Source organism: Papilio polytes, unplaced genomic scaffold (assembly GCF_000836215.1).
Source record: "Papilio polytes unplaced genomic scaffold, Ppol_1.0 DF823901.1, whole genome shotgun sequence".
NCBI classification, from domain to species: domain Eukaryota; kingdom Metazoa; phylum Arthropoda; class Insecta; order Lepidoptera; family Papilionidae; genus Papilio; species Papilio polytes.
This window is the reverse complement of record NW_013525303.1, coordinates 1,115,993-1,140,371: the sequence shown is the minus strand read 5'-3', so window position 1 is coordinate 1,140,371 and position 24,379 is coordinate 1,115,993. Positions and strand designations below refer to the sequence as shown.

General features: G+C 34.0%; 4 protein-coding genes across 4 annotated transcripts in view; 2 read left to right on the top strand and 2 right to left on the bottom strand.

Annotated features, from left to right (window-relative positions):
- The window catches only part of LOC106102839 (vacuolar protein sorting-associated protein 35), a 16,035-nt gene extending 12,807 nt beyond the window's left edge, over nucleotides 1-3,228 (bottom strand). Inside the window, 6 exon segments of the mRNA XM_013282433.1 lie at nucleotides 429-514; nucleotides 1,029-1,157; nucleotides 1,909-2,102; nucleotides 2,726-2,846; nucleotides 2,966-3,046; nucleotides 3,142-3,228. Of these exon segments, the coding sequence (XP_013137887.1) occupies nucleotides 429-514; nucleotides 1,029-1,157; nucleotides 1,909-2,102; nucleotides 2,726-2,846; nucleotides 2,966-3,046; nucleotides 3,142-3,183 (653 nt within the window). The 5' untranslated portion in view covers nucleotides 3,184-3,228.
- A 382-nt stretch (nucleotides 3,229-3,610) lies between these two features.
- Nucleotides 3,611-10,177, top strand: LOC106102831. The gene is made up of 11 exons (XM_013282422.1): nucleotides 3,611-3,822; nucleotides 3,893-4,152; nucleotides 4,730-4,810; nucleotides 4,975-5,055; nucleotides 5,413-5,593; nucleotides 6,198-6,355; nucleotides 7,131-7,274; nucleotides 7,594-7,737; nucleotides 8,352-8,518; nucleotides 9,098-9,221; nucleotides 9,832-10,177. The coding sequence occupies exons 1-11, from the start codon at nucleotides 3,693-3,695 to the stop codon at nucleotides 10,078-10,080; spliced, it is 1,719 nt and encodes a 572-aa protein (XP_013137876.1). The 5' UTR covers nucleotides 3,611-3,692; the 3' UTR covers nucleotides 10,081-10,177.
- A 748-nt stretch (nucleotides 10,178-10,925) lies between these two features.
- On the bottom strand, nucleotides 10,926-13,818 carry LOC106102838 (protein SYS1 homolog). Its single transcript, XM_013282431.1, has 3 exons — nucleotides 13,451-13,818; nucleotides 13,137-13,258; nucleotides 10,926-11,852 (listed from the first exon to the last, which is right to left on the bottom strand). The coding sequence occupies exons 1-3, from the start codon at nucleotides 13,628-13,630 to the stop codon at nucleotides 11,663-11,665; spliced, it is 492 nt and encodes a 163-aa protein (XP_013137885.1). The 5' UTR covers nucleotides 13,631-13,818; the 3' UTR covers nucleotides 10,926-11,662.
- A 3,029-nt stretch (nucleotides 13,819-16,847) lies between these two features.
- Nucleotides 16,848-24,379, top strand: part of LOC106102807 (myrosinase 1-like) — a 10,743-nt gene continuing 3,211 nt past the window's right edge. Inside the window, exons 1-7 of the mRNA XM_013282392.1 lie at nucleotides 16,848-16,949; nucleotides 18,441-18,547; nucleotides 19,064-19,211; nucleotides 20,329-20,495; nucleotides 20,672-20,932; nucleotides 21,674-21,762; nucleotides 22,049-22,196. Coding sequence (XP_013137846.1) covers nucleotides 16,921-16,949; nucleotides 18,441-18,547; nucleotides 19,064-19,211; nucleotides 20,329-20,495; nucleotides 20,672-20,932; nucleotides 21,674-21,762; nucleotides 22,049-22,196 — 949 coding nt within the window. The 5' untranslated portion in view covers nucleotides 16,848-16,920. The remainder of the gene's footprint in view (nucleotides 16,950-18,440; nucleotides 18,548-19,063; nucleotides 19,212-20,328; nucleotides 20,496-20,671; nucleotides 20,933-21,673; nucleotides 21,763-22,048; nucleotides 22,197-24,379) is intronic.

Here is a 24,379-nt window from a genome sequence, read left to right as displayed (position 1 = left end):
AGATTTAGGTTGTGTCCCACCAAATTGTAAATTAATTACCATCCAATGTGTAAAATATGTGATAAAAATATCGTATTTTATTCCCTATCTGACAATGACGTAATTTTTAAGCTATCTGAGTCTCAATCAGCCAGTAGTGGGACAGGCCCTTAAGGCCGAAAAACATTCTCGACTTAAAAAAACTATGGCAGTTCGAAAAAGCACCTTTTTTTAGAGCCACGATGTCATGTAACTAGCAACCCCTATCCATAGACAAAATTAAATCAAAAAAATCTGATTATTCCGTTTAATGGAAAAAACTCGGATAGAACTTATTTTTTCTTAATTGGTCTACTAATTCATTTTGTCAATTATTTGCAACAGCCATCTTAAAGAAATAAATTAACTATAGGAATATAGAAAAATATAAAACAAGCATCAAAACTTACCTAGAGTGCCCCTGATGTTGCATCCGCACCCAGAGTTTGTTCATTTCAGCGAAATTCATCAGAACAAAATCGATCGCGTCACGCACCTTCAAAAGAAAAAAAGAACAATTAAAATTTTAAACTGACGGCAGATTACCAAAAAAAAAAACTAAATATAAAATTTCAGTCAGTAGAATAACATGACTTTGTGAAAATAAACTTACTACGTATTAAAGTTATTACTTGCCAGGTAAGTGGACAGTCAAAGTAGAGGACAGTAAGGGCTTATCCAACCAAATTATACATTTTCTGATAACAATCGAACATGTAAAATATGTGATGGAAATATCGGACAGTGACATCAGTTTTAAGCTATCTGAGCCTCTATCAGCCAGTAGTGGGACAAGCCTTAAGAGTAGCAAAAACTTCTAGATTAAATCCATAATTTTAATAAAGAAAACACTATTTCCTAGCTTACACTACTAAACAAAACATAGGAAGTATTAGTTAATAAGGTAAGAAACTAAATGGATTACCGCATTATTTATAAATATCCGTAAGTTCATAAGCATTTAAAAAAATCCAATAGACTATATATTAGTAAATAAACCGTAAACTTACAGTCCCTTCATTATCATTCTGGGCCTCAATTGTATCTGGAAGTACATTCCGAGTGCACTGCAAAAGGTAATTCCTTAGAAACAGTCCTCGTAAGGGATGTTGAACACCACGGCACATTTCAACTAAATCCTGGAAATTTAAAAAGTCATTTAAAAACCTCGAAATTAACAGTAAAATTGTGCAATCTAGCAAATTCACTTTAAGATCTGAGATTTAAAAAAAATGCATGTTCCTAATTTATTTCAAGTAAAGGTGCAAAAAAAATGTTATTGGTTTTGTTGAACGCTGTCTACTTAATTTCTACTACAACTTAGTATTATTGTGTGCCAGAGAGCTAATTTTAGTCCCTTTCCCTTTCCACTCGATTATAAGGAGAGGTTGAGAAGAGAAAGGGACTTTAATTAGGCTTCCTGCAAGCTCTCAACAGACGAAACACGGAATTGTTCCTACTATATGACTATACTATATTCGCCATTTCGGATTCGGGCTTATTTGTTATGTTACTAAATATTGAACAGTGGTAGTGCCTGCTTTAACATCTTCGTAAGAATGGGCGCCGCCCGGTGCAATACCACGACCACACAGAAATCAGGCGTTTCGTCAGATGTGTGTGATGCAGGAGGGCTAATTATAGTCTCTTTCCCTTTCCACCCTTTTCTTGAGAGGAAAGGGTTGGAAGGAAAAGTGGATATTAGACAGACAGAGAGGAGATGCATAAGACGGGGAAATATCCTCTTTATGTGAGTCTCCTACGTCAATTAAGAGTAGGCAACGCATCTGCAATTGCGGATGTTATAGGCCGCGGTCGCTTTCCATTTCGATGGATTCAGGCCGCTTGCTCGTTTGCCACCTTATATTATTAAAAAACACAATAATTTACCTTGAGTAGATCTCTCCGTAAGTTAGTATTAGTCTTGATATAGACCAATCCGACTGTAATCAATAAATACAGCCGCGGCACAATGTTCCCAGCGTACTGTACTAGTTCATACAAGTCTGCAACCTTCCTGCCTTTTTGAAACTCTTCCAATAAGTACAACTCCAAATGTCGGAGCTCATCTGTTATTGCCATATCTGATTATATGTTAAGGAGTTTAAATAAAATTAATGTTTTTACTACTATATTAGATAAATGGATGAATCTCAAAAATGTTTGAACATATCTAGATTAAACTCCGAACAAGAATTAAAAAAATGAAAAAAAAGCACATTTTATAACACTTATGTCTTGAATATTTGTTGTTTCAAACATTACTTAGAGTAAAAAATAGCAGATATACATAATTTTCTTATTAAGATTTCATATTTACCACTAATGCAAATAAATACATCAAGATTTTCTTTTACATACAGAATCCATTTTCACTAATACCATCCATTTTTAATAAACCATAATAATATTAAGCTGTAGATTGTCTGTTGTTTTTCCAACTGGCTCCTGTATATATATTGTGGTTGTCTTAGAGTATCATATATACTTGACATTGGCAAAGTCTCTAAGGAAACGTCATTAACACAAAAGATAGATAGATATTTACTATAATAACTTAAAAACTACTCGGCCGATTTCAAAAATGTCTCATTAAAAAAACTGTTATTAGTGAGTAACATAGGCTACATTTCTTGTATTTTAGTAAGAGATTGTCCAGTGTAAATTGATGCATAGTTTGTATTGTGCTTTTGTTTTTAAAGGATACAAAGTTCATAATAGCTTTTAGGTGATAATACAGATGTCCTCAGCTCTCCCAGCATAGTGGATGCGTGCTTTAGGGCATCCATTTGCTTGGATTTGTCCAGGCATCTCTTCATCTGAAATGCCTACAATAAAAACATACATTTAAACATACTATTAAGTTGGATAGTTGACAATTAGAGGCAAAAAAAGCTTTTAGACACTTCAATATTGTTTTTATGATAAAATTATAATACTTGTTTACCTGGACTTTGACAATATTCAACGCCTCATCTAGCAATTTCTCTTGCTCCTCAACCGGGGAAGTTTGATTCGTCATTTGTGCCTGGATTGGACAAAAACTCATTTAATAACACTTTAATATAACATCATTTTATTAAAATAAACACGACATATAACAAGAAATAAACTACAACATACATTCGACCAAATGTACAAGAAAGGATGGTCAACGTTCTCCATTTTATGTAAACTACGTAAGTAATAAGTAACAAGCAACACACCTGCGTCGTGTTATAATAACAAACAGCAAAACTTTCTGCAGCTGATAAGAAAAGTTGTTAAAAACCTCCTTGAGATTAAGTGGGTGTTTTTAATGCGATCGTATTTTTTGTAAATTTTTAATCTGACAAGATTTTTGACAATTCGTTCATAGATGTCACTATTCGTAACCACAGGCTTTCAAATTAGATTTTTAAGGAAAATTTGTAAAAATCGGCGATTTCTAAATAATATGGTCAGAATTTTGATTAATAATTATTCTCTTGTGCTCAAGGTATTTGAGTTAAATTATGATCTGTTTATAATTACTTTCCTGAAATTATAATTTTATTGATTTCTGATTTCATGACACATGACAGCTATTTGTCAGTCTTAGATTGACATTTAAATTAGCTTTGTTTATAAAATTATACTCTGTTAATTAATTCTTATCAATGTTGATCGAGAAAAAACTAATGTGAATAATAATTATGGATAACAAGCCCTCGTTAAGTCAATACTTCAAGAGTTCCGAGGTGCCGCCCGCATCTCAGTTTTTCGACGAAATCGGAACATCGCCGTCTGAGATGATTCAAAGTGTTTATTTGGGAGAAAACGAAGGTTTTTACAATTTATTTGATTGCTAGTATAGTTCTAAATATTCTTAATTAATATATGTGTATTATTACAGCCAATACAACTAAGACGACGAATATTTTCACACAGAATGTAACTACATCGTTTGCGCAGACTAAAGTGACCCAGGAGCTTACTTTTGGGACAGTTTTACCTACTGTTAGTGGGTCTACGCCTATCCCTGCTACCAGTCTGCCAGATCCTTCAACATTCTTTGATACTATTGGGCCTGAACCCCAATTGGGATCCAGTAAGAGTACTATCGCAGTCCCACCAGCTTTAATCACTGAAGCAATAGATGGATTGAGTATTAAGGTACGTGTAGTGTACGATGTTTCGTGTATTATGTTAAACAACAAACATTAAATTTATACAGCAGCTATAAGCTATAATAATATGTATTTTTGGAATTTAGTATGTACTGAAATAACTCCAAAAGTACTGGACTGATTTTAAAAATTCTGTCACCTTGAAAAGGCTATGTTATCAGAGAGTAACAGGATGTATTTTAAAATTTTACACATGAAATTGCGCGCAAGAGTTACTATTTCACATTTTGATCTTGTAAACATTGTTATATTAAAATAAAGTCATATTGTAAAATTAAGATAACAAATGATATAATAGCTTTATAAAAATGTTAGAAATATAGTATGATGTACTTTGTGAAAGAAATCCCTCCTTTAGAAGACCATCTCAGTCTAGTCAGTTACTTTGTGTTAACCATCATCTCCGCAGCATTATCTTAAAATTTTGGCACAAGGTTTCTAATGTTTTGGCTTCATTTTAACAGTTTAATGTCTACATGTTACCAACTATACACAAGATATGCTATTACATGATATTGTTGATGGAAATAATAAAGTTCATGATTAATAAATAATGTTTTCAGAACCAACCTGTGGATAAGGAAGCTGACAGACGCAGAGATGCGTGGATACCTAATGAAGAAGCTAAGAAAACTTTGTTAAAGGTAAGCAAAAACGAAATCAATGTATGCTAGATGATTTCATTAATTTTAGTCCTCATTGTGTTCCTAAATAAGTGGAAAGAGAGTTTTTGTGTCTAAATTGTTTGGAAAAGTAATTGCTTCAAACCAATTTTTGTTTTTTTTTATGTATTTCCATTTCACGCCAGGCTCAATCATCGCCCGCTGGATCATTCTTTCCTGAGCGAGAAGTACTTACTATGCCAGGTTTGGTCCTGGAAGAAGAATTGGTAAGATTTTCTTAAAATAAATCAAATAGAAACCCATCCATTTCCAATGTCAACATTATTGATAGAAGACAGATATGTAGTATTGAGAAAGAAATCATTACTGTGTTGGAGGATTGAAGCAACACTAGAATATTGGCATATATGTCCTGTCCCTATGTCAGCTGTTAATGTCATTCAGATGTATTGGAATAGTGCACCATTCAGGCGGGAGCAGTATGTCTGAGTGTTTCAAGTTATTTATTCTTGTTACAATTATATTAATTGCTAAAAGTAGTTACAATCATAATTTATAATTTAATTAACTAATTATTAAACCAACTAATTAATAATTTAATCAATTGATTAATAATTAACCAGGCAGATGCACTACAAGAAGTGGCAGTGAAGTACCTTGGCGTCAGTTCTGCGGGTAGTCGCGGCGTGGTGCGCGCGGAGCATGTCAGCAGGGATGAGGCCGGCTTGAGAGAACTGCTTCGCACAGGATACCTCAGAGCGGCCGTTAATCTAACTGCTACATTGTTATCAGCTGCTGGACAAGGTAATGATCAACAGTTCATTAAAACATGGTCATAAAGGTCTCCTCCCCTGCTTATCTATCTAGCTTTCCTTTGTAACTTTGGCAATTTTAGATTGTCTTCATATAGTTTCTCTATTGTTGCGGATTTTTCGGGGTCTTTGTTCCCGAATTTCGTTTGTCCCCTTCTCGTTTATAAAACGCTATATTACTAACTATTAATATAATAATGATGATAAAATAACTTTTTTTATTGATTCTGATATTAATAATAAATACCAAAGTATAGATTGTGTGAAAGAGGATATGCTTAGTGGAGTGATTTAATCCATTCAGAAGGCAAACATCATACACTTAATAACACAGTTGACAAAAATAATGACGGAGGAAAAGAAAGTTTTACAAACGACAACAAAAAATATACAAATACACAATAATAAGCATCAATAAAAAAATCATAACTTTCAAGATTTTTTTTAACTAAGTTTGCTATGCTGAATGGATAAGGCCTTTACACAGCTAAGTGCTTATTACAGTATAGATACAGAATAGAAATGTATGGACCAATAGCACTGAGCCGACTCTTTGTGACAAGGGTGGTTTGGTGATGAATTGATGATTAAACTAGGGGTGGGTCGTATGCACCGTCCAACAAAGCACACTCCCCGCTCGCTGCAGCTTTGGCTGACGAGGTTCGCGGTCATGCTGAGAATAAAACTGCACGAGCCACTACTCGAAGAGGCTGAACCATTTGGAGATCTCAGTAAACCGGATATGTTTTATCAGGTATGTGATATTGTATATTATAAATTAATAATAATAAATTATAAGTAAAACCTATCATCAACTTGCCCTTATCCCTTACTGAGGGTCGGCACAGTATGTGCTCTTCCATACATCTCTATCAGCCGTCATATCTGAATCCACTTCCTTAAGCATATCCTCTTTCACACAATCCATCCATACTTTCTTCTGTCTTCCTTTACCTTTGTAGCCATCCACATTCAATCTTAACACTTTCTGGTTTATGTCTCCAATTTCTCGCCGCATAACATAAATTATTAATATTACTATAATGTATTGTTAACAATCTCCGATGCATGGTAACATTTCTGACCATACAAAATTCCCTTCGTAACCGCACAGCGTCTTAAATAAGTACACACTTAAACAACAAATTCTATTAAAACTATGATGTCTGTGAATTGTAAGTTACGAAACGAAGTGCTTAAAGGTAGTCTCTTTACTCGTTTAGTTACATAATATATTTATTTCCATTGCATACTCTTTACTCTACTTTTCCGGGTTTCCACACATATGTAATTTTAATTGTAATAAAAATTTAATTTTAATATGACTCAGTTAAGTTGTCACTGTGCTAATACCTCGGAAATACAGACAGATTCTCTGAGTAAATTAAGTATGATAAATCTTGTCAAATGTATAGTTGACTTAACTACGAAATACATTTGTATATGACAGTAAATATATTTTAAGTTGGTATGGTTAATTAATTCTTTAAGTATTTGTTATGAATAAATTGATGTCTTCTTATTTTCAGTTTTATCCGGAGGCATATGAGAATCGAACTGGTTCTTTAGTACCTTTTTCCTTGCGACTTCTAATCGCTGAGTTGCCAGGACACGTGGGAAAACCGGAGGAGGCAGCTGATCGTCTTTACATTATGTTGGATATTATACAGCAGGTAAAATAATTTATTCAGTTAATTAATTAATTAATAATTATTTCATTAATTAATTTAATCTATTTCAATATTATATTGATTAAAGGAGGAGGAGATATTTGTATATTTGTATATATTGAAATAATTCTAAGTTACTGGGCCGATTTCATTGTTAGAAGGCTACCAGTAATTAAAAGAAAAAAAATTCACGCTTACGAAGTCGCGATCAAGTTACAAATAAGATAACATTTTTTAATGACTACTTGAAACTTGAAACACTATTTAGTTTTTTAATTACCTATCTATTCATTTTAATATATGAAAACATTTTTATTTCCAGATGTTATCAAATCTCCAGCAAGGGAAGACAGAAGATGGTTCAGGAACTATAACGGAGCAGGATAAAATGGAATCAGTCAGATTGTGGACTGGCAGACAAACTAGAGTGTTGCATTCTATAGTTAATTGTGCGATTGCCCTAAAGGTGAGAACTTATTATAAAATATTGCATTAAAATGACACGTTTTTTTGTATTTTCTGTTATGTGGTTTTACTTTAATGGATAGATGAATTTAAATATTGTACCGTTATATCAAAACAACCAGGCTTTATAAAAAAAAGTCGTGCTAATTGTGTGTTATCAAACTAATCTATACTATTGTAATAAAGCGTAAACACACACTTCTTTGTTGCCTAAGATGACAGCAATTACACCATATTTTTGAATAATTCTTTTTTTAATAAAAAGCCCTACACTTACGTTACGCTATATATTTTTACGACATTTTTATTGATAATTTGACAAATGTAAACAATAAAATAAAATTTCCATAATTTCATGCGGATGAAGCCACACGGGAACAGCTAGTAAAATATAATTTTAAAATAGAAAAAGTAGTTGCTATCATCTAATAAAAAAAAAGAAAACGGACTTTAAGACAAACATTTCCGTCTCTTGGTACACTTTTTTTTGAGAAACTCAAAAACCACTGCACATTTGACAAAACAAATGACAGTTATTCTATTCATAAAAAATATCGATCGAATTGCAAACTTTCGCCTTTTGAAAATCGATTAAAAATAATTTAATTATTACAGGACTATCGTTTAGCGAGTAAGATATTGGTATCTCTTCACAAGCAAGCTCCCTCAGCAGCACAGAAGAGGGCGCTGGCGAGCGCGCTCTGCCGCCTGTGGCTGCTGGCTGGCCATCTGAAAGCTGCTATGCTACATCTAGAAGATGCTAGAGAGACGAGACATCAATTGTAAGTTATTCCTAATTATTGGTTACTAGCTTCGCGTATTAGTCCGCGCGGAAAAAATGTAATAAATACAGTCTTTACTTGGTGATAACCTAGCTATTTATTGGTGAAAGAATGTATTAAATTGGCCAAGAAGTTTTTAAGTTATTTCAATACATACAAAAATACAAATCTGTCCTCTTTATATTAGTATTGATTAATTACAATTATGAAAAAAAAAACATTGCCTTCTATTGTTATTTAAATATTATTTATTGTTGTTTTGTGTGAAAAAAATACGTGTATATTATAATTTCTCATGTTAGTATACCTCTGTCTTCTTACTAATATTATAATTGAAGAAATTTAGATGGATGGATGTTTGTTAGAGTTTGTAGCCTTATCTGTTGAATGGATCTCGATGAAATTTGGCAAAAATAAAGCAAAGGCTAGGAGAACACATATGCTACTTGTTTGTTTTAATTACACGCAGACTTATTAGCAAATAAATATATGCTTAGTTAATTTAATCAGTCAATTAATTATTTTAATTAATCAAGTGAATAATTTAATTAATAAAACTTTAAACACCCTTTATGTTAGATGTCCAACGCCAGATGTGAGGGAGTATGTAGACTTGGGACTGATCGATATCGCGTACGGGAAGTACCAAGATGCATATAATAACTTCGCTAGAGCTGCGGAACAGGAGCCTACAAATATTATGGTAACTATGAACTCACTTTTCCTACTCCTGTATGTTCGGGGCAACAGGTTTTCCTCCAAATAACTCTATCATCCGTCATCTCAGTCAACTCTCCCTTCTTGATGCATGATCCACGCAATCCATCTGTATCTATGATAGGTCTACCTCTACCGGTGCACCCAAGGGAGGATCCAGCTTTGGCGCCAGGGAGGGGGGGGGGTCACATAGTCGTGGTCAAGTCAAGAGCTTCACAAAATATGTAATTATTAGTGTATTAGTATACTTGACCATCCAGCTCAGGGTGACCCCCGTGACCCCCCCGCTGAATCCGCCGTTGTGTGTACCTCACTCGTCAGTTAACTGTGAAATCTTTTGTATGTGTAAAGTTGTACCAATTGTCAAATATTGAATAATTAAATATGAAACTATGCTATTTAAACTGTATGTAAACATTTCATTGTGAAATCATTTAAATGTATGGAAGAGCAGCACATTTTGTGCCGATCCTCCATAAGAGAAGGGCAAAAAACTCATTAAACACAACGATTGTTAAACTTTGCATTCTAGAAAATGTACTTTAAACTATTACTTATCGAGATCTATGCATATAATTCACTTGAATCTTCTACAGGTTGCCAATAATTTATCCGTCTGTCTTCTCTACATGGGTCGCTTGAAGGAAGCCATCGCTGTATTACAAAAGGCCATCAACTCCGACCCCGAGAGAGGCCTCAATGAAAGCCTATTGATAAACCTTTGCACACTTTATGAGTTAGAATCATCTAAAACCAACGAGAAAAAATTAAACCTTCTAAGAATGTTGTGCAAACATAAAAGTGATACAATACCCAATGTATTAGAATGCTTAAAGCTTACTTAAGTTATTTATAGCTTAAGTTGTCATGATACAAGTCAAAAGTAATTATGTAAGAAAAATTGTTACGGCTAATTGTATGATTATTGTTTAATTTGAGATAAAAAAAATAGACAATTAATATAATTAAATATTTATTTACAATAATTACAAAATTATTAAATAAATCTATCTTAATCACAGAATATTTAAATACAATAGTTGATGGTACTTACATAATATAAGAATCAATTAAAATAATAACAATAATTTATGCTTCATCAAGGTTAGCGAATATTAAAAGAAAATATATAATAAAGACAATGGATATATTAAAAAAGCAGGAAAAAACGAAAAGCTATATGTTAACTTAATACTTATGTTATTTAAAATATATTCACAATGTGTAATTTTGAATAATAATTTTGTATGTAAAAAGCAAGAAAACAAGAAAAAATGTAAGAACATACATTTAATTTTTTATGTTCTAAAAATAATTTAGTTAAGTGGAACACAACCCAAAACAATCTTACACTAGTTAATTACAAAACAAATGGTTTGACGACTTTTAACTTAATAAAAAAAATTACTTGGCTGTAAAACTAGTTTTTGTCATCCGAAAAAAAAAAAAACATTAAAACACCCATATAAAAATACTTTCCACTTGACCTTAAAATTGAAATAGTTCTGTTTGGGTGTTTTGTTGTAGAAAGGTTATGAACATTATTGAATAATTAATTTAATTACTTATTAATTATTTATCAAGCAATTAATAATTAGTTCATTAATTAATTTTGAAAATAAACATTTTCATAGAACAATTTCTTTTATTTGCATATTCTATAATTAATCCGGTTATATATATTTATTGCTTTTAATTTAACATAAGTTTAGTTTCTCCCAAATTAGAATAAAACCACAAACACTTGACACTGGCCCAATCCGCTGTGGGAGAGCAATAAACAAGAAATGGAATAGAATAACATCAGAATAATTTATTTAAATCATTATTAATTTTAATTCAGGGCTTTACTCTTAATTTGCACACTTATTAGCAAAATAATTTGGTGTGATTTTTTAATATTGTATTTTTTCATCTAGCAATAATTATTTTAACAATTTTGCTTACACTTAAAGTTATAACCACCTTTGGTCCTAAGTTACAACTATAACAATTTTCCTGAAATAGCACTTTAAAAAAGAAAATTAGCAAAAACATTTTCAAGCCAAATCTATCACTTAGTATATTGCAGTTTGGAGCATTTTAACTAAGCCAATTTAACCCTGTGCTATACTTGTAAATGTTATAGATCCTTATGGAGTGACAATTTTCGTATATTAGTGTTTTTTAATGCAATAAAATCAGGGCATATACTAGTGGATCATTAACTTTGGCCACAAGTGTAATCCAAATAAGTTTCCAACAATTGAAGTCAAGATTATCACACTGCAAAGGTTAACACTTTCAATGCCATATAGATAAAAATTAAACTCGCTAAACCGCAGTGATTGTTTTGAACAATTTTTTACACTTCCCTACAAAATCAGTTCAGCAACTTGTAGTATCCAATGTCACAAAAGATAACACACTTACTAAAATAGCCGATTTTCATAAATCTACCTTAGATCCCATACCTGTAAGAGGTATCGCTTGTAATTCCGACCTTATACATAGGAATTCTCCCATAACACAGGTGACGGCAGCACACGCTATGTTCAAACTCCACCATGAAAATGTAGTCGGAAATGTTCCATTGTATATCCAACAGGCTATTAAATGTAAGCCGTGGAATGTGCAACTGGAAACAATTTAATTATATTATCTATACATATAATAAAACTAGCGTTCGCCCGCGCCTCCATCCGCGTGGAATTAAAAAACTCAAAAGTGAGTGGCCTATGTGTTCTTCCAGACCTCATCACCAGCTCACTATACGTCCCCATCGAGGGGCTCGGAGCCTACCCTAATATGGGGTGACTAGGCCATAGTCAACCACGCTGCCCCAGTGCGGGTTGGTTGACTTCATACATATCTTTTAATTTCTTCGCCAATATGTGCAGTTGCATCACGATGTTTTCCTTCACGGTAAGAACGTCGGGTAAATTATGTACATATGAAAATTCGAAAAATCGAAAATCACATTGGTACATGGCGGGATTCGAACCCAAGACCTGTAGATTACAAGTCAAGTGTTCAAACCACTGAGCCACCGACGCTCCTGACACGCTCTTCCAGACAATCCTCTATATCTATACCAAATATCATCGAAATCCACTCAGCCATTTAGGCTACAAACTCTAACAAACATCCATCTAAACTTTCGCATTTATATTAGTAAAGTAATAAATTTGGAGTGTCTATAATATCAAAGGAAAAATTCCAGATTTCGGTAAGATGATGTATTTGCGTTGCGACGCGAAAATCGCATTTAAAAATTTTTTGTCTATCTGTCCGCAAGCCGCGTTAGTTCCCTGATAATCTCTGAATCGGTTGGGCTGATTTCGACGGGACTTTCATTTTAGCTGACATAGACGGGGATATTATAGCCTACTTTTTTTTAATTCCGTGCTGTCAAAATGGCGACCGGACCACTACCTATGGAACGGGTGACTAAATGATAGCTGGTAGAACGTAGATGCACATGGGAATGTGATAGATGACTTCATTTTTTTATATCTGTGGTAACAAAGCTCATTAATATCATAAATGCGGAAGTTTAGATAGATGTTTGTTAGTGTGTAGCTTAAACTGCTGGATAGATCTTGATGAAATTTGACAGAGACATAGAGGATAGTCTTGAATAAAACATAGGCTTGTGACTTGTTTTTTATTCCATTATGTAGAATAATATTTTATTAATTTTAAAGACAAGCAACAAAACAACAAAGGAGGTGTATCAGTGGTCTTAGTTGCCAAATTTTCTATAACATGAGGACTATCATGATGTCAAATTACCATATTATTTATTGGGTCTGACTGATTGTCAAATTTTTAACCCTCTAATAAAACTAATTTTAACTAGATTTTAAGTATTTTAAACAGATAAAAAAAGACAAATAAAGCAAATTATAGTTTACCTTACCTAAAGTCAAGGCACAGCTTTGTTCTTCCAACAACATTCCATAGTAAAAATGCACCAATTACTGCATTAAAACCAAAGGCAATTATCACTGAGCGGCCCTCTGCATCTCTTACATGAATCTCCTAAAACAGTATAAACAAACTATATTAAAAATATGAAAGGATGGATCTTTGTCTGTTATGTTACGCAGGGCAGATGTGTTTTTCTTATATAGATATCCCATAACCACTATATGTACAATTTTTTCAAGCGCAGTATGTCTAAAACCTTAGTGAAAGGAGCATACGACAAATAATATTATGAAAAATACTAACATGGTATTGAAATATGTGATCCAACGTCCGTGTGGATCCCGTCAAATCTTGCATCACTGCGACCAAAAGGCACAACGTAAGGTAGAGTAGGAACTGCATTGCCACTATTTGAGACACGATCAGACACGGATCCCATTGCGTATAGCGGAAAGAGCCTGATAATTTCTTTATTTTAGACATTTTAACTTCGCACTATTTCTTATTTGTTAACTACGCGAATTCTATTTCAAGCATTCTTAATAAGTCTTTAATAACTTCCTTTTAACTTGCGGAGAAATTGTACATATGGTATATTATTGTTGGGATGATGAAATTAAATAAAATTCACGTATTTCGTTTCGTTCGAGTTCGATGACATGTTTATGACATTTAGATGACACATAGATTTGTCAATGTCAAATTGATTTACAAAATTAGTTTTTTATGAGTATTTAGGTACACGGTTTTTGGACAAAAACAATATTTTTTTTTAAATCAAAACCTATTTTTAATATTTTTCGATAGCTCAGCCGAAGATATTTATAAATTCGATTTTCGTCACATTTAATTCCAATCTTCCAAATCTTTTTCTACTTCCTATAAAAGCAAACAAATAAAACTGTTTAACAGCATTTATTAAATGATGGTTATACTTTACCTTTACTTTTTAACTAATATTTAAAAATGATTACAAAGAAAGTTCGTCGTGCTGGTATAAAATATTTATATGCTGTTAAAATGCAATTAGCATTAAACATGTCTCGTATTTTCTTGATAAACTTGGCACTTATGGTAAAAGCTATACTTACGTGATGTGAATGAATCAGTGCGATATGCAATTTGGCGCGACTTTACAATTGATTGCTGGACGTGAAATCACCGCTGAACGTTGCAATAAAATCCAAAAATAACTGATTGGGCCTTACTGATTCATTGTACAGTACTGTAAGCAAAATAAAGCTATTACATTTAACAAAACAAGCTTGAAAAACAATAACTGGTTACATGGGTGTCGTTAGCTGATGGTTCAGGGGCGACAGGCCGATTAGTCTTAGTGACAATAATCTTTTTTTTTATCATTTCAAAGAGATTGTCAACATGTGGTATAACTTTAATTAACAACTTGTATGTCATTTTTGAGTTATCTATGTAGGTATTGAGTCTGTAGGGAAACTTTATACTTTTTTTTATATTATAAGGTGGTAAACGAGCAAGCGACCACCTGAATCCACCGAAATGGAAAGCGAGCGCTGCCCATAAACATCTGCAATTGCAGATGCGTTGCCTGCCCTTAATTGACGGAGTAGGAGACGCAAATGAAGGGGACATTTGCCCTTCTATGCGTCTCCTCCGCCGTCAAATCTACTTTTCTTCCCATTCTTTCCTCTTAAGAAAAGGGTGGAAAAGGAAAGGGATTAACATTAGGCCTCCGGCACTACACTCATCAGACGAAACACGGGATTGCTTCCACTTCACGCCTGTTTTCTGTGAGGTCATGGTATTACACCGGGCGAGCCGACCCATTTGTGCGAAGATGTTAAAGCGGGCTGTACCACTGTTAAATTTTACATATATTTTACAATTTAAGAATCTATAGGATTGGCAGCGGCCCCCATATTTTACTCACCTTGGCTGAATACTAAACATTGCGCAAGAAAACTTGATCAAGCCATTCAAATTGTTTGTTTAAACAGGTATTTTTCTTACTCGATAAAAAACTCTTAATAAGAGTAAAATGCCTGTTTCCTTCATTAAGTTCTATAGATGTTTGTAATTAAGACAATATTTAAATACTACTTGATGAAATCTCTGTAGTTACACAAACAATCCATAATTAAAACCATATCGGTCAAGTAATAATAACTTTATTAAACATACATAAGTCCAATGTTATGCCTTACTATGGCATGTTTTATTGCAAAACCTTGTCGAACGTGTTCTCTATATAACTTTGTCTCCCTGAACGATTTGCCTAGTAATCTTATTAATAATCTTATAGATATAAATATTATAAATGCGAAAGTTACGATGGATGGATGTTTGTTAGCGTTTGTAGCCTAAACGGCTGAACGGATTTCGATGAAATTTGGTGTAGATGTAGAGGATGGTAAGAAAGAACACATAGGCTACCATTTATCACAGGAACAGTTACGGTTCCCGTAGGATTAATTTAGCTTTTTAATATTTACTCGATCATTGTGCAACGGTTCCACATATATTATTGAAATTTGGCACAGATATAAAACAATGTCTGGAGTACACATAAGGTTCGTCTCCGAGAAATGTCCAGTTCCCGAGGGTTACGTATTTTTTTGTTATTTATATAGTTCGTATGTTTGCTAATACCACGCGGACGAAGTCGCGGGCAACAACTAGTAGTTCTATGTTATCAACATTACGATATATGACTACTAACAAAAATTTTATCTAACATTTGTTGTATTTTTTCAATACCCATATGTCACAAAAGATAATACCAATTCGTAATCAGAATTAAATAGAACTGTCAAAGATAATCAAATGGGTTCCAAAAGTAAGGTTAGCATAGAAACAACTACCCGCGTTTTCTGACTTGCATCAAATCGTGGGTACCTATTGCCAATTGTACTGTCTCAATGTTTTGTGTACATTGTTTATGGAAAATGTTAAATCACACTTCACACTGTTATAAATACGAAAGTTTAGATGGACGAATGGATGTTTGTAGATTGTATATTGTATGATGTGATGTAGTATGATTTTGTAGCCTAAACGGCTGAACGGATTTCGATGAAATTTGGTTTATACGTAGAGGATTGTGAAGAAGAACGCATTGTCTACACACTTTAGATTTTTTTTAATTCCATGCGGACGTAATCGCGGGCGAAACTTACTATTTGGAATATCTCCGCAAAGGAAAATTGCTGTTATATTATTTTAGTAGACTAAACTGATTTTGACAAGTGGGCTATTTTCCTTAATTTTTAAGCAGAAGGCGAAATGAGCAATACAATTATACAGCTTACCCCACCTTCAAGCAAATATAACTAATTACTGATGATCGAAGTACCCGACTGACCAAAAGGGTAATATTTTACAGTTTCCTTTTATATATGGGATTGTATGTATGTAAATTCCATTGTTACGGCCTACAGTTTAAATTATTGAACCTATTTTTACGAATAAAGTGACATTGGTTTCGTCTTCTTCTCAAGAGTGTCATAAAATAAGGTTATAAGATATTGTTGCGGCCTTTAAAACTGAAATTCAAAAACAATGGTGAAAACTAGTGACTACTTTTTTTTCATTTCTAAATCTATTCTTAATGTTTTTGAGGATTATTAGAGTAGACGAGATTTTTTTGTTTCTTATTTTTTTTATTATAGTTTTTTTATAGTGTTTTTGTATTTGTTGTGCTGACGCTACTGCGCAGAACGTTCGTTTAGTTCCAAAAGGTTGCATCCTATGAGCTGAGAAGTTCTGTCTGATAAGTATTTAAATTAGTGTACAAAATGGGAGCATTGCGGGCGGTCGCTTTCTGGTAAGTTATTTCCCTAGTGATAAACATGAGACAGTTATAAAAGACTTCGTTACTTGAAATGTGATAAACGTGACATTTTTGTGTTCTATGTTTTTCGAAATGCGTAAAATTTTCCGCTACTGTATTTTGCTTTTTCAACAATCCATGAATCTCAATTTTTGTTCGTCAATTTCTTTATTACGTTCTTTAATTCTCTCTTAATTCATGTTTTTGAATTGGATTCATGATAATGATGAAAATTTATTTTTCTTCTTCAATTCCGCCCTGGGCGTGATTTCTATGCCGCCCTAATAACTTACCATACCTTTGGGGGAGTTAAAACAGGGTGACGTAAGATTTGTAATTCACAGATTAGCGCCCCTTTTTGTCGAACGCCCTAAACTAACGCTACTGTCCCACTTTCTTGGAACATTTCCTTCCATTCTGATAAGTAAAAATATGTAATCAAAGTAAAATAATAAATGCGAAAGTTTAGATGAATGGATGTTTGCTAGAGTTTGTAGCCTAAACTGCTGAAAGGAACTGGATGAAATTCGGCATAAGTGAAGAGAATAATAAGTAAGAACACATAGGTATGACGGATAGGGTCGCGTGCGAAAGCTATTCAAATATAAATCATAGCTAACTGGGTGGTTATTGATTCTACCAAAGTAGATAAAAATGATTACAACGTCGATAAAAGCACCAAAACAATGATAAAACTTTAAATCATAGTATAGTTACATTTCATATTATCAAAAAATTTTATCAGTCATAGTTAGTAACAACGTAATAGGTAGATAATCGGGTTGTCATGGCCCGAAACAAACGACAGGGCCTAGGATAGAGCGAGCTGGCGGCTCACTGCGGACGCCCACTGCACCACTTCGGGGACATAGGACAATAAGAGGCAGAAGGACAAATGTCAGCACATTATAAATCCCACGGGCGTCCGGAGGGGGGGGCGAGCATCTGAACGAGGGCTCAGCGAAAAGAGGGCGTCATGCTTCTCTGAGCGTGATGCTCTCTTTACAAAGACGTGGGGGTTCAATGTGTTATATGAGATTAATTCACAACTTGACGCCCCTCTCGTCAGACGCCCTGGGCGGACGCCCAACGCCCTGGGCGGACGCCCAACGCCCTGGGCGGACGCCCAACGCCCTTCACTAACGCCACTGCAAACACTATTTAATAGCTGTTGCTCGCGACTTTGTCCGCGTGGAATAAAAGAATTAAAAGAGGTAGCCTATGCTCTACAGCCAAATTTCATCGACATTCATTCAACAGTTTAGGCTACAAACTCTAATATCTATCCATCCATTTAAACTTTCGCATGTTAGGCAAGGGCGAATCCTGCTTTGGCGCCAGTGGGGGGCGAGTTCACATAGTCGTGGTCAAATCAAAAGCTCGGGGGTGGGGTCATGACCCTCATGCCCCCCCCCCTGGATCCGCCGTTGATATTAGGTGAAGAACATTATACATAAGAATAATATTAACATATTTTTATTACAGCGTGCTAGTTAGCGTGGTATTTGGGGAACTTCGTAAATTCCCTCCCGGCTTCAAATGGGGCGCCGCGACTTCTTCCTATCAAATAGAGGGTGCTTGGAATGTCAGCGGTGAGTGCATACTAATGCGGGGTTTCCGAAGTTTCTAGTAATTTCATCATTACCTAGTGATTCATAAGTGTTATGTTTTGAGTAAAACTTAAGTTTGAAATTCCTGACAGTTCTAATAAGGAAAAAAGAACAAAAAAATAAACAAGTAAGTTATGTGAATAATTACGTGGATATGCAGGTTGCATCACGATGATTTTGTTTAATCGTAAAAACAAAGGACAAATGTAGAGACAAACATATTCTATGTCAAAAATATAACTGTAACAATTGTTGGCGCGCTTATTTTTAAAACTTTAAATTGATTATGACAGCTGTTATAGGGAGGGGACGTCAACGTCGATATTTCCGCAGGTCTAGTGTTGTACCATTACACGGTTGGGTATCGGTTTTTTTAACAATGGAGATCGAAAATAGGAAAACACATTAATACATGACGGAATCTACCTGCAGATTAAAGTCCATTTGTTATCTACTGCGCCACTAACATTAAGTATTACTTTATACTTACCTTTTCAGATAAAGGTGAAAACATCTGGGATAGATTTGTGCACAATAATCCTGCCGGAATTACTGACGGCAGCAATGGCGACGTCGCCTGCGACTCCTACCACAATTGGCACGAAGATGTCAAAATCGCTTCGGAACTAGGTTTGGATTTCTACAGGTGATTCATTTTTCTACCATTTTTCGTGTTTGATGGACTAATACTTAACTAATCGTTTGAAGGAAATAATCTTCCTGTATTGATTTAGCGAAGGTATAGACGAAGACGTATGTCTATGGGCAGCGGTCGCTTTAGAGAGCCGCACACCGTTGACTAAACTTTCGCACAGCTGTTGCGATTGTCGATTGTTTCGTAGCCAATTCAACCTACATAACATTATAGAGCACATTTTTTTTAAACATGTTGTAACCGGGTTGCCTAATACTAGCCTGTTATGTATGTTTTATCAGGAAAGCTGATGAAGGAAGGTCTCCAATTCCGGTGGTTTCTTGCTAGTTTGTCACGATATACTGTAAAAATATATCAATCTATGAATCAAATGATTAAATCTAGTAAAATAATGATTTATTTGAATTTTGAAATATCATCACAAACTGTAAATTGTTACATACAAAATTATATTAATTTTAAATTATAACAATCAGATAAGTATATTTTTTATAGACATTTTAATCCAATCTTATGAATAATCATTGGATTTCAATGAATAACAATTAATTGTTACACAGAAAAACGTTTTTAAATATCTCGAGTAATTAAAATTAACGAAAATTTGCGAAAATTCTTTTTATTCTACTCCAAAAATACGTTTTGCATATAAAACGTTATTTTGTTAGCAATAAATACACAGTTTACCGTACGATTTTTTTTGCAGTCATTAATTTTAACTGACGGCAACGAACATTTTACAGTTTCCTTGATAACGTTTTTTGATCATTTTTATATGAAAACGAATGAAATATTATTCATATTACATCAATTCGGCAAACGTAAAAAATAATGCAGGAAAACTTTATTTTTTTTCTTTTAAATTCGTTAATACAATTTCGTATACCTACTTATTAATTACCGATAATATTACGTAAAACGGAATTCTCAATAATTATAAACACTAATTTTAATAACTAATACTAAAAACGCAGAAAAATGTGACACTAAATATCTTATCGAGATTTATGTAAAAGCATTTACACAAGAAATTAAACAGATGTTTTATTTTCTCAGGCATTTTCGTAAAAACAACACGCAATTATTTATTGATTATTATTATTTGTAGATTCTCAATATCATGGCCAAGACTCCTGCCAACGGGTACAAGTGAAAGAATAAGTGAAGACGGCAAAGCTTATTATAACAAACTAATCAATGGTCTGCTAGAGAAAGGCATACAGCCTGTAGTCACGCTCTACCATTGGGACTTGCCACAAAGATTACAAGACTTAGGTAAATTACTTCTAGAAATAAAATCAAGAAATGTTTGCTTCCAATTTGCAATTCTATCAATACAAATAATTGCTATTTTTTTAACAAGGAGCAAAACACATTTGCACACTACAATTTAATTTTATGGTCAATAATATTTAGATAATCCTTATTTAATTGTTTTTTCATTTTTTTAGGTGGCTGGGCAAACCCTTACATAGCAGATTGGTTTGCTGACTACGCAAGAATAGCGTACAAATTATTCGGTGATCGAGTAAAAACTTGGGTGACAATAAACGAGCCAATTGTCGTTTGCGATGTGTCATATAATACTGGATTATTCGCTCCCGGTGTCAAAGATCCGGAGTTCGGGAATTATATATGCAATAAGAATATTTTATTAGCGCATGCTAAAGCTTGGAGGATATATGATGAGGAATTCAAGCCTAAATATCATGGTTTGTTTATTTCTTATAACAACATTTTAAGGTTAGGTAAGAGTGGTAAGACAGACTGAAGAATAGCGTGGTATATTATGCGGAGAGATAAAGATTACATAAATAAATATTGATGGCTACAAAGGTAGAGAAAGACCAAACAAAGTATGGATTATATGACAGAGGATATGCTTAAGGGAGTGAATAAAGATATGACGGCTGATAGAAAAGTATGTAGCAGTAATGTTCCGATCCCTCAATAGGGACTAAGGCATGTTGAAAAAAATGAGGACAGTCTGAAGATAACGTTAGTGTTCTTAAAAGATTTAACAAACAAAAAGGTAGTTGGTCATTCCACTTGTTATTGTAACTCAATTTGTGGTCGATCAGTGTCGGCGTAAGGGTAGGTCGTTCGTCGACCTCCCAGGACCCTGAACAGAAAGATTACTTAAGTCTGTTAACCCTAAAGCTGGTATAAAAGGGGGCGTCGTAGATATCTCGACCAGGCCGCTAGTAGAGTTAAAACCAATACTAAGAGCGTGCGTACAACTATCGCACAACTGTTTAGTCTCGCTTTGATTCCTATGAGCTTATATGGAGGTGCCCACACTACTCGATTTTTAGTTTTGCAACTAAACAGTTGCGGCTGTGACACAATTGACGATCGTATAACAGTTGTGCGATATTTTAGTTAAAGATGTGCGCCTGCCCAAGTAGATTTTGCAAGGTTCTTGCCATTAATTACATAATTTGCTTTGACAGGTAAAGCCGGGATCACAAACCAGTTGTTCTGGTCAGAGGGCGCCTCAAGCGAATACGAAGATTTGGCGGAACTAGTTAGACAATATATGGTACAAATTCAAAAGATTATTTTCAAAGAACAGAGATAGAATGTTGATGTCACCGACTCTATAAATGGATAGGCTATAACAGCAGTATTTTTCTCTATCCTATTTCGCCATTTTGGCGCATTTTGATAGTTGCAGTGAACATTTTTAGTACTAAGAGGTCATAGATTAAACTGGTATTAAAAATTATTATTTGCAAACAATCGCCTATCCATTTATACAAATCAGTGGTCGTTGTACATCTGATAAAATAAACAGACAGTATTATCTATTAAAATATTTTTCACAGACTGGAATGTACTCTCACGCTATCTATTCAAAAGAGGGTGGATGGCCGCCACAGATAGAAAAACTAATCGCGGAAAAGAGCAAGCAAGAAGGTCATCCGCGGTCAAGATTACCTCCTTTTACTGAGGAAGAAATTAAACTTATTAAAGGTATATTTTAATTGTTACCCGGCTTTGTATGTATTATTTGAGTTGGCACGTAAGTCGGTACATAACTCTTATATAGGATAGGAATAGCTGAGTACAACTTCATCCGCATGAAATTATGAAAATTTTATTTCATTATTTACATGTGTCAAATTATCAATTGCAAATGTCAAAATGACATGATATGACAAAAGTTGACAATCTCGCTTCCTTGATGTTGGCAACTTATAATCTCTTTCCCACATTAGGGTTTTTATCCGAAATATTTACCTCCTAAGTTTAATGGCGTGAAAATATATAGCCTAAAGCGTGACGTAAGTTTAGGGCTTTTTATTAAAAAAAGATTTATTCAAAAATATGCTGTAATCACTGACATCTTAGGCAACAAAGAAGTGTGTGTTTACGCTTTATTATAATAGTAAAGATATTACAGATATAGTATAGATTTGACAACTCACAGTGTTCGTTATTATTTTTTTCGTGAGATTATAGTCAGGTTTTTAAAGTAGTTACAACATAATCCGGTAATCTTACTTCTTACTAATATTATAAATGCGAAAGTTTAGATGGATGGATGGATGGATGGATGTTTGTTAGCGTTTGTAGCCTAAGCGGCTGAACGGATCTTCATGAAATTTGGCACAGGTTTAGAGCATAATCTGGAAGAACACATAGGCTACTTTTTATCCCGAGAATAGTTACGATTCCTGTGGGAATTATTAATTAAGTTTTTTAATGTTTACTCGATCATTCTGCAACGGTTCAACATATCTTATTGAAATTTGTCACAGATATAAAACAAAGTCTTGAGTACACATGGGATAAGCTTCATCCCCGAGAAATGTCCAGTTCCCGGGATACGTAGCTTTTGTAATTTATATAGTTCGTATGTTTTCTAATACCACGCGGACGAAGTTGCGGGCAACAGCTCGTATTTTATAATTCGAACTGTTATGTTAATTTGTTCCCCTTTAATTATAAAAATTTTTGTCTTTCATAGTTATGGGTAATAAATTACCATTTTTTTGCCTCATAATTATCTACAAATGACGTAGTCAATTATTAACACGTTTGATGCTACTAATGTTACTTCTTACTAATATTATAAATGCGAAAGTGTAGATGGATGTTTGTTAAAGTTTGTAGCCTAAACTGAACGGATCTCGATGAAATTTGGCATATAAGTAGACTATAGTCTGGAAGAACACGTAGGCTATTTACTTTTGTTTTGTTTTTTTTATTCGGAGAAATTGAGAATCAAAAGGTTAGCGTGGTATCCACATGTTATGCGACGAGATGGGGACATAAACCTGAAAGTGTTAATGAATGTGGATGGCTACAAAGGAAGAGGAAGACCGAAGAAAGTATGGATGGATTGTGTGAAAGAGGATATGCTTAAGAAAGGAGTGGATCCAGATATGACGGCTGATAGAGATGTATGGAAGAGCAGCGCATACTGTGCCGATCCTCCATAAGGGATAAGGGCAAGTTGATGATGATGATGATGATGCGGACGGAGTCGCGGACAAAAGCTAGTATTTCGTATAAAAACAAACAAGTCGAGTTTCCAAATTATCTGTAATTTAAGAGCGGCCGCACACCTTGGACTAAACTATCGCATAACTGTTGTGCGATTCTCGATTGTTTCGCAGCCAACTGTTTAGTTACACAATTAAAATCGAGTAGTGCACCTCCATATAAGCTCATAGGAATCAAATTGCGATAATTTAGTGGTGGACGCATGCTCTGAATGTTATCAATAAAATTGCATTTTTATGGGATAACAGTAAAGGTAGTTGCAACATTTGACCCCTCACGTAGTGTCCTTTAGCGTCTGAAATAAGTAATTCACATAAAACCCCCTTCAGATTTGATTCCGTTTTACGACATAATTCACTTTAGTATTCAAGTAGTAACTTTTTCTTTGAAGTTTATGACGTGACGGATGTGTTACCGTAAAATAACAACCGTCGGTAATTTTTATATTTACCGCTAAAAGTATTAAATTTTTTTTTTTTTTATTTAATTTCAGTTTATTAGCTGTTCCCGTACCGCTTCATCTGTATTATAAAAAAATTTATAACATTTCGTAAAACTTTGGATGTTTGTTTGTTAGAGTTTGTAGCCTAAACGGCTGAACAGATTTCGATGAAATTTTACATAGATGTTGAGGATAGTCTGGAAGA